At 41.9% G+C, this 9,688-nt stretch overlaps 1 protein-coding gene across 7 annotated transcripts in view; it reads left to right on the top strand.

Moving 5' to 3' along the window:
- Window positions 1-9,688, top strand: part of ZNF607 (zinc finger protein 607) — a 66,718-nt gene that overhangs the window by 46,086 nt on the left and 10,944 nt on the right. For 5 of the 7 annotated variants that reach the window (XM_037730628.1, XM_037730629.1, XM_037730627.1 and 2 more), the window contains 3 exons: window positions 5,497-5,578; window positions 7,083-7,209; window positions 8,647-8,745. In XM_037730628.1, coding sequence (XP_037586556.1) covers window positions 5,570-5,578; window positions 7,083-7,209; window positions 8,647-8,745 — 235 coding nt within the window. In that variant the 5' untranslated portion in view covers window positions 5,497-5,569. The remainder of the gene's footprint in view (window positions 1-5,496; window positions 5,579-7,082; window positions 7,210-8,646; window positions 8,746-9,688) is intronic. The other 2 variants (XM_037730631.1, XM_037730632.1) reach the window with 2 other exon arrangements.

Below are 9,688 nucleotides of genomic sequence, written 5' to 3'. Positions count from 1 at the left end.
AACCTCCGCCTCCTGGGTTCAGGCAATTCTCCTGCCTCAGCCTCCTGAGTAGCTGGGATTACAGGCACGCGCCACCATGCCCAGCTAATTTTTTGTAGCTTTAGTAGAGACGGGGTTTCACCGTGTTGACCAGGATGGTCTCGATCTCTTGACCTCGTGATCCACCCGCCTCGGCCTCCCAAAGGTCATTGGTAGCTTTATGGGGATAGCGTTGAATCTGTAAATTACTTTGGGCAGTATGGCCATTTTCATGATATTGATTCTTCATAAGCATGAACATGGAATGTTTGTCCCTCTGTTTGTGTCCTCTCTTATTTCGTTGAGTAGCGGCTTGTAGTTCTCCTTGAAGAGGTCCTTTACGTTCCTTGTTAGTTTTATTCCTAGGTATTTTATTCTGTTTGTAGCAATTGTGAATGGCAGTTCATTCTTGATTTGGCTTTCTTTAAGTCTGTTATTGCTGTATAGGAATACTTGTGTTTTTTGCACATTGATTTTGTATCCTGAGACTTTGCTGAAGTTGCTTATCAGTTTCAGGAGATTTTCGGCTGAGACCATGGGGTCCTCTAGATATACAATCATGTTGTCTGCAAATAGAGACAATTTGACTTCCTCCTTTCCTATTTGAATACCCTTTCTTTCTTTTTCTTGCCTGATTGCTCTGGCTAGAACTTCTAGTACTATATTGAATAGGAGTGGTGAGAGAGGGCATCCTTGTCCAGTGCCACATTTCAAGGGGAATGCTTCCAGTTTTTGCCCATTCAGTATGATATTGGCTGTTGGTTTGTCGTAAATAGCTTTTATTATTTTGAGATACGTTCTTTCAATACTTAGTTTATTGAGGGTTTTTAGCATAAAGGGCTGTTGAATTTTGTCAAAGGCCTTCTCTGCATCAATTGAGATAACCGTGTGGTTTTTGTCTTTTGTTCTGTTTATGTGATGAATTACATTTATAGACTTGCGTATGTTGAACCAGCCTTGCATCCCCGGGATGAATCCTACCTGATCATGGTGGATAAGCTTTTTGATGTGCTGTTGCAATCGGCTTGCCAGTATTTTATTGAAGATTTTTGCATCTATGTTCATCATGGATATTGGCCTAAAGTTTTCTTTTCTTGCTGAGTCTCTTCCGGGTTTTGGTATCAGGATGATGTTGGTCTCATAAAATGATGTGGGGCCGGGCGCGGTGGCTCAAGCCTGTAATCCCAGCACTTTGGGAGGCCGAGGCGGGTGGATCACGAGGTCAAGAAATCGAGACCATCCTGGTCAACATGGTGAAACCCCGTCTCTACTAAAAATACAAAAAATTAGCTGGGCATGGTGGTGCGTGCCTGTAATCCCAGCTACTCAGGAGGCAGGAGAATTGCCTGAACCCAGGAGGCAGAGGTTGCGGTGAGCCGAGATCGCGCCATTGCATTCCAGCCTGGATAACAAGAGCGAAACTCCGTCTCAAAAAAAAAAAAAAATGATTTGGGAAGGATTTCCTCTTTTTGGATTGTTTGGAATAGTTTCAGAAGGAATGGTACCAGCTCCTCTTTGTAAGGCGTAGAATTTGGCTGTGAACCCATCTGGACCTGGGCTTTTTTTGGGTGGTAGGCTCTTAATTGCTGCCTCAACTTCAGTCCTTGTTATTGGTCTATTCAGGGTTTCGACTTCTTCCTGGTTTAGGCTTGGGAGGATGCAAGTGTCCAGGAATTTATCCATTTCTTCCAGGCTTACCAGTTTATGTGCATAGAGTTGTTTGTAATAATCTCTGATGACGGTTTGAATTTCTGTGGAATCTGTGGTGATATCCCCTTTATTGTTTTTTATTGCATTTATTTGATTATTCTCTCTTTTCTTTTTTATTAATCTGGCTAGTGGTCTATTTTGTTGATCTTTTTGAAAAACCAGCTCCTGGATTTATTGATTTTTTGAAGGGTTTTGTGTCTCTATCTCCTTCAGTTCTGCTCTGATCTTAGTTATTTCTTGTCTTCTGTTAGCTTTTGAGTATTTTTGATCTTGCTCCTCTAGCTCTTTCAATTTTGACGAGAGGGTGTCGATTTTAGATCTCTCCTTGCTTCTCATGTGGGCATTTATTGCTATATATTTTCCCCTAGAGACTGCTTTAACTGTGTCCCAGAGATTCTGGTATGTTGTGTCTTCGTTCTCATTGGTTTCAAAGAACATCTTTATTTCTGCCTTCATTTCATTGTTTATCCAGTCAACATTCAAGAGCCAGTTGTTCAGTTTCCATGAAGCTGTGTGGTTCTGAATTAGTTTCTGAATTCTGAGTTCTAACTTGATTGCACTGTGGTCTGAGAGACTGTTATGATTTCCGTTCTTTTGCATTTGCTGAGGAGGGGTTTGCTTCCAATTGTGTGGTCAATTTTAGAGTAGGTGTGATGTGGTGCTGAGAAGAATGCATATTCTGTGAATTTGGGGTGGTGATTTCTGTAAATGTGTATTAGGTTTGCTTGGTCCAGGTCTGAGTTCAAGTCCTGGATATCCTTGTTAGTTTTCTGTCTTGTTGATCTGTCTAATATTGACAATGGGGTGTTAGAGTCTCCCACTATTATTGTGTGGGAGTCTAAGTCTCTTTGTTAAGTCATTAAGAACTTGCCTTATGTGTCTGGGTGCTTCTGTATTGGGTGCATATATATTTAGGATCATTAGTTCTTGTTGCATTGATCCCTTTACCATTATATAATGTCCATCTTTGTCTCCTTTGATATTTGTTGGTTTAAAGTCTATTTTATCAGAGATGAGAATTGCAACTCCTGCTTTTTTTTTCTCTCGATTTGCTTGGTAGATCTTCCTCCATCCCTTTATTTTGAACCTTTGTGTATCCTTGCATGTGAGATGGGTTTCCTGGATACAGCACACTGATGGGTTTTGGCTTTTTATCCAATTTGCCAGTCTGCTGTCTTTTGATTGGGGCATTTAGCCCATTTACATTTAGAGTTAATATTGTTATGTGTGAATTGGATCCTGCCATTTTGATGCTAGCTGGCTGTTTTGCCCGTTAGTTTATGCAGTTACTTCATTGTGTTGATGCTCTTTACCATTTGGTATGTTTTTGGAGTGGCTTGTACTGGTTGTTCCTTTCTATGTTTAGTGCCTCTTTCAGGAGCTCTTGTAAAGCTGGCCTGGTGGTGATGAAATCTCTGAGTACTTGCTTGTTCGCAAAGGATTTTATTTTTCCTTCACTTATGAAGCTTAGTTTGGCTGGATATGAAATTCTGGCTTGAAAGTTCTTTTCTTTAAGGATGTTGAATATTGGCCCCCACTCTCTTCTGGCTTCTAGGGTTTCTGCTGAGAGATCTGCTGTGAGTCTGATAGGCTTCCCTTTGTGGGTAACCTGACCTTTCTGTCTGGCTACCCTTAGCATTTTCTCCTTCATTTCAACCCTGGTGAATCTGACGATTATGTGCCTTGGTGGTGTTCTTCTTGAGGAATATCTTTGTGGTGTTCTCTGTATTTCCTGGACTTGAATATTGGCCTGCCTTGCTAGGTTGGGGATGTTTTCCTGGATAATATCCTGAAGAGTATTTTCCAGCATGGATTGATTCTCTCCGTCACATTCAGGTACATCGATCAAATGTAGATTAGGTCTTTTCACATATTCCCATATTTCTTGGATACTTTATTCATTCCTTTTTACCCTTTTTTCTCTTATCTTGCCTTCTTGTTTTATTTCATTGTGTTGGTCTTTGACTCTGATATCCTTTCTTCTGCTTGGTCAATTCGGCTGTTGAAACTTGTGCATGCTTTGCGAAGTTCTCATGTTGTGTTTTTCAGCGCCATCAATTCACTTATATTCTTCTCTAAGTTGTCTATTCTTGTTAGCATTTCATCAAATCTTTTTTCAAGGTTCTTAGTTTCTTTGCATTGGGTTAGAACATTTTCTTTTAGCTCACAGAAGTTTCTTACTACCCACCTTCTGAAGCCTGATTCTGTCATTTCGTCACACTCGTTCTCCATCCAGCCTTGTTCCCTTGCTGGTGAGGCGTTGTGATCCCTTGCAGGAGGAGAGGCGTTCTGGTTTCGGGTTCTTTCATCCTTTTTGTGCTGGTTTCTTCCCATCTTTGTGGATTTATCCACCTGTCGACTTTGTAGTTGTTGACTTTCAGATTGGGTCTCTGAGTGGATGCCCAGTTTGTTGATGATAAAGTTATTTCCTTCTCTTTCTTAGTTTTCCTTCTAACAGTCTGGCCCCTCTGCTATAGGAGAGGTCCACTCCAGGCCCTCCCTGCTTGCCTGGGGATCACCTGCAGCGGCTGCAGAATAGTAAGGGTTGCTGCCAGTTTCTTCTTCTGCTATCTTTGTCCCAGAAGGATACCCGCCAATTTTCAGTCTGAGGTGTCCTTTATGAGGTGACTCTTTGGATATATGGGTGTCAGGGAGCTGCTTGAGGAAACAGTCTGTCCTTTATAGGAACTCAAATGCTGAGCTGTGATCTCCGTTGCTCATTTAGAGCTGCTGTGCAGGTACGTTTAAGTCTGCTGCAGCAGAACTCATAAACCCTTTTTGTTTTTTCCCCAGGTGTTCTGTCCCGGGTAGTTAGGGCTTTATTTATGAGTTTCTGTTGTTCTGCTGCCTTTTTATCAGTGCTGCCCTGCCCAGCAAGGAGGGAGCCTAGTCACTGTCTGCCTGCAGAGGCTTTGCTGAGTTGCTGTGGGCTCTGCCCAGCTGCCTTGTGAACTTCCCTGCAGTCCTGTTTATATGGGTGTCGTTAGAACTGCCTTGGCAAAGCTAGCCCACCTCTGTAATGGCAGACTCTCTCTGTAGTGGCGGGTTGCCTCGGCAACAGCGGCCTGCCTCAGCAATGGCGGTCTACCTCTGTAGTGGTGGAGTGCCTCAGAAATGGCAAATGCCCCTCTCCCACAGAGCTGGACCTTCCTGGGTTCAGCTGTTCTTGCTGTGAAACTCTCAACCCAGAGCGTTTCCAATTGCTGTTTTTTTGTGAGGGTGGGACCAGCCGAGCCTGATCACCTGGTTCCCTGCCTCAAAGCCTTTTTTTTTAGCTGAATGGTCGATTCTCTCCCAGGTGTTACAGTTGCCTGTTGAAAAGGTGCCAGGATCTGTGTGATTTCCTGTGCGGTGACCCACTGCGCTGGCTGAAACAGTGGCGCTGAGATTCGTGACTTTTTTTTGCCCGGGAATCTCCTGGCCTGGCTCCCTGTTTCAGTCCCCTTTTTAATCAGATGAATGGGCGACTCTGCCTTCCCAGAACTCCAGTTGCCAGCTAAACCAGTGCCTGGACCCATGTATTTTGTACGGAGAACTGCCACCCCGGGGTGCTGGCAAAGCAGCCGCCCCAGCCAAACCAGCCATGCTGGCGACCCATGGGACTTGTCCACCTGGGAATCTCCTGGTCTGTGGGCAATAAAAATCCATCTGGAAATGTGGCGTCCACTCACCCTCTGCGCTTTCACTGGGAGCTGCAATCCTGAGCTGCTCCTAATCGGCCATCTTGGATCCTCCCCCTCCAGTAAAACCGGTCTTCTCTTCTTTCAGGTCTTGGTTCTTTGACTCTGCTTTTCTGGTAGAGAAACGCTGAGGATTGATCAACTCTTTCCAGTTTAAAACCATGGCCTGTGTAAGTTGATATTTCTCACCATGTTAATGTGTGTGTGTGTGTGATTTTTTTTTAGGTCGTGTATGTCTTTTCATAATTTTTCCTGAAGTTACCTTCCGTGAAAGGGTGTTCAGTTAACCTGTTCCCCAGTTCTCATTCTTCCCATAAAATGTGTGCCATGTCACGCAGCATCCTTGCTAGGGGGGCCACTGTAAATTCAGTAGCATTCATGTCGTTATTGCCCAGATTACTCAATGTCCTCTAGGTGCCCATTCCTCTATTTTGGGCAGTGACACAGAGGAAAGCCGTCAAGTTCTTTGAGTACAGATATACATGTTTCAGGGTTTTGTCATTTGTTGTGACCAAGACAACAGTTTCATTTGACCATCCATGAGAAGTCTGAAATTTTTCAGACATCTGAGTTTTCCAGCTAGATAAGGTAGAAATTGGTATTGAAGAATGTAAATCTTCAGGTAGGGTAAAATCTCATGCTTTGTGTTAATTAGTCTGTTGGATTGGAACTTGTAAACACAGAGGTCATGGATTTAGATAGAAAGCCCTGAAAAACAGGCTGGGTGTGGTGGCTCACACATGTAATCCCAACACTTTGGGAGGCTGAGGCAGGAAGATCATGAGGTCAGGAGTTTGAGACCAACCTGGCCAATATGGTGAAACCCCGTCTCTACTAAAAAATACAAAAATTAGCTGGATGTGGTGGTGCACACCTGTAGTCCCAGCTACTCGGGCGGCTAGGGCAGGAGAATCACTGGAATCTGTAAGGCGGAGGTTACAGTGAGCTGAGATGGTGCCACTGTACTCCAGCCTGGGTGACAGAACAAGACTCTGTCTCAAAAAAAAGCCCTGAAAAACAAATACCATAAAATAATGATGTCTTGATAAAAACAAAAATGCTTTGCTCATGGTAAGATTTGACATAATGAAGTACTTGATGCTTGAAGAAATTATTAATCTTAAGGAAACCTAATTTTCTGCAGTCAGATATGCTACCTTTGTACCACGAGGTCACAGGAAACCTACTTTTCTAAATTGAGAATCTGTACTTACTTTTCTAAATTGAGAATTTTGGATAAAACATCTCAATTAAAATTTTAAATTATCTTCCAAGTCAAAATATTCCTCAGTTAACACACATTGACTGAGAATTTATGAGGCAGATACTGCTAGGGCATTATGTGCATAATAATGATTTAGTTTAATAGAAATACATCATTATTTTGTCATTTTCTTTTTTTTTTTAATTGCATTTTAGGTTATTTTGTCATATTCAAAAGGCTCAGATACCTAAGAAGTGTCCCAGAATAGGCAGAAAGTTTTGTCTGCATTTCAGGTTTCTTCAAAAATATGTATAAAATTCTATTTCATTCCCCTCCCTGATAACATAGATTTCTGGTCTGTGTGCTGGTTATATTGCTCTTCTGCTGTAATGCAGCCCTTCATCTCTTCCACTTTATTTTCTAAGCATTTTCTTTAATTTCTCCAGTAATACATGGGTTTGCTGTTTCAGAGATCGATAACATTCAGGGATGTGGCCATAGACTTCTCTCTTCAGGAGTGGGAATACCTCAACCTCGTTCAGAAGACCTTGTACCAGGAGGTGATGATGGAGAACTATGATCACTTAGTCTCACTGGGTATGTTTATCGACCTGGAATGACTTAGAATAATTTAGAATCTTTTCTGTAGGATATATTCTTTTTTCTGTCGTGATTTTTAGGGCTGCGTTTTTTTTCTCTTGTTTGTTGCTTTTTTTTTTTTTTTTTTTTTTTTTTTTTTTTTTAGAAATTTTTTTTTTTTTTTTTTTTTCTACTGAGGTGGTTTCAGCTTTGTTGAGTCAGGAATGGCAGCTCCTTTCAACACTTTCATCTTCTCTATCTTTCAGTGACATTCACACCTCCCTCTGCTACTTCTTTTATTTGTTTCTGTTCTTTAACCCAGTACATGGGTTAAACCAGTGGTTTAGCTTAGAATTTTCTGGTGCTCATTGTAGAACCATTGTCAGGGCGTTTAGGTTTCTTATTTAGTTTGTGGCACAGAATTGCTGTAGTGCTCCATTTCATTATCTGCTCTAGTTGCAGGGATATTAGCTTGAAAGAGGGTGCTGAATTACTATTACTATCAAAAGAGATAGCCTGTACATGTAGTCATAGAGGGGTGGATTGGTTAAATGAAATTTACTTAAATCTAAGGAGAAAGCAGTGCATTTCCTGAGACAGAATTCATTTGATTTATGGTTAAAACTCATAATCCATGAAAATTACATATAAAATGGGATGAATATGCTACAGCTATCTCTTCTTGTATACATTTAGTAAAATAATTGCAGTAGCATAATTTTAACAGCTAGCATTGTGATTTCCACACAGACATTTTTCTAAATACTCATGTATCAAATAATTGAATACTCCCAACAGCTTTATTAGTTTCCCAATTTTATTAAGAGAGAATACTGAGCAGCAGTATAAGTGACTTGCCCAAGGTCACGCACACATGACAGAGTCAGGAATTGATCCCAGGCTTTTTTTTTTTTTTTGAGACAGTCTTGTTCTGTTACCCAGGCTGGAGTACAGAGGTACAATCTTGGCTCACTGCAATCTCCACTTCCCAGGTTCAAGCGATACTTCTGCCTCAGCCTCCCTAGTAGCTGGAATTACAAGCGCCACCACCACACCCAGCTAATTTTTGTATTTTTAGTAGAGGCGGGGTTTAACCATATTGGCCAATCTAGTCTCGAACTCCTGACCTCAGGTGATCCGCCCACCTTGACCTCCCAAAGTGCTGGGGTTACAGGCATGAGCTACCACACCCAGCCAATCCCAGGCTTTAGAGTTTGTGTTTTCAACTACTTTATTCTTGCTTTTTCTAGAGTTAGAGGACATATAAGTTTAAATTTCTTTGAAAACCAGCAAACAAAAGCAGATCTCCCTGGGTGATCTTTTTTTTTATTTCTCTCATTCTTCTCTAAAATCTTATTCAGTATCACTTTGACCTTTCATTTATTGCAATTATAATTTTAAATTTGACCTTCAAAGTTGATTTCTGTATTTTGTGGTACTTCTTTCCTTTGTAAGCAGGACATTCCATATCTAAGCCAGATTTAATCACCTTATTGGAGCAAGGAAAAGAACCATGGATGATTGTGAGGGAAGAGACAAGAGGAGAGTGTACAGGTAAGAGCAAGTCAGGAAGGGGCAGTCATATTTGTATGTGGAAGTGGTCATCTCATATGGTAAATGCATCCTTGAAACATTGATCTTAAAATTTCCTTCTCAGGGAGGAGGCTTGAGATGTGGAGAAGAAATGGATATCTCAGCATGAAATAGCCAATGAAGGCTGGGTGTGATGGCTCAGTGCCCTAATCCCAGCACTTTGGGAGGCCGAGGCGGGCAGATCACCTGAGGTCAGAAGTTCAAGACCAGCCTGGCCAACATAGTGAAACCTCTTCTCTACTAAAAATACAAAAATTAGCTGGGCATAGTGGTGGTCGCCTGTAATTTCAGCTACTAGGGAGGCTTAGGCAGGAGAATCATTTGAACTCGGGAGGCAGAGGTTGCAGTGACCCAAGATCATGCCATTGCACTCTAGCCTCAGCAACAAGAGTGAAACTCCGTCTCAAAAAAGAAAAAGAAATAGCCAATGAACTGCATGTCTCCTTCAGTACCTACTCGCTATGTTATTTTTCTTATAATTCTCTTCCAGTTTAGTGACAAGTGCTGTCCTTCCAGGATGCAGTCATTTTACTTGCATTTTGTGTCCAAATGCTCTCTAGGTCCTCTTTTGCACAGATTCATATACATGAGTCCATTTGCTAAAAGTACATTCTTTGGTTTTTTTGAGATGGATCCTTGCTCTGTCGCCCTGGATGGAGTACAGTGGTGCAATCTCAACTTGTTGCAACCTTTGCTTCCCAGGTTCAAATGATTCTCCTGCCCAGGAGTTTGAAACTAGCCTGGGCATAGTGAAACTGAATCTCTACAAAAAAATTTCTTAAAAATTAGCCAGGCAGGCCGGGTGCGGTGGCTCAAGCATGTAATCCCAGCACTTTGGGAGGCCGAGGCGGGTGGATCACGAGGTCAAGAGATCGAGACCATCCTGGTCAACATGGTGAAACCC

Source organism: Cebus imitator, unplaced genomic scaffold, assembly GCF_001604975.1.
Source record: "Cebus imitator isolate Cc_AM_T3 unplaced genomic scaffold, Cebus_imitator-1.0 Scaffold356, whole genome shotgun sequence".
Taxonomy (NCBI): Eukaryota; Metazoa; Chordata; class Mammalia; order Primates; family Cebidae; genus Cebus; species Cebus imitator.
This window is presented reverse-complemented; position numbering and strand designations above follow the sequence as displayed.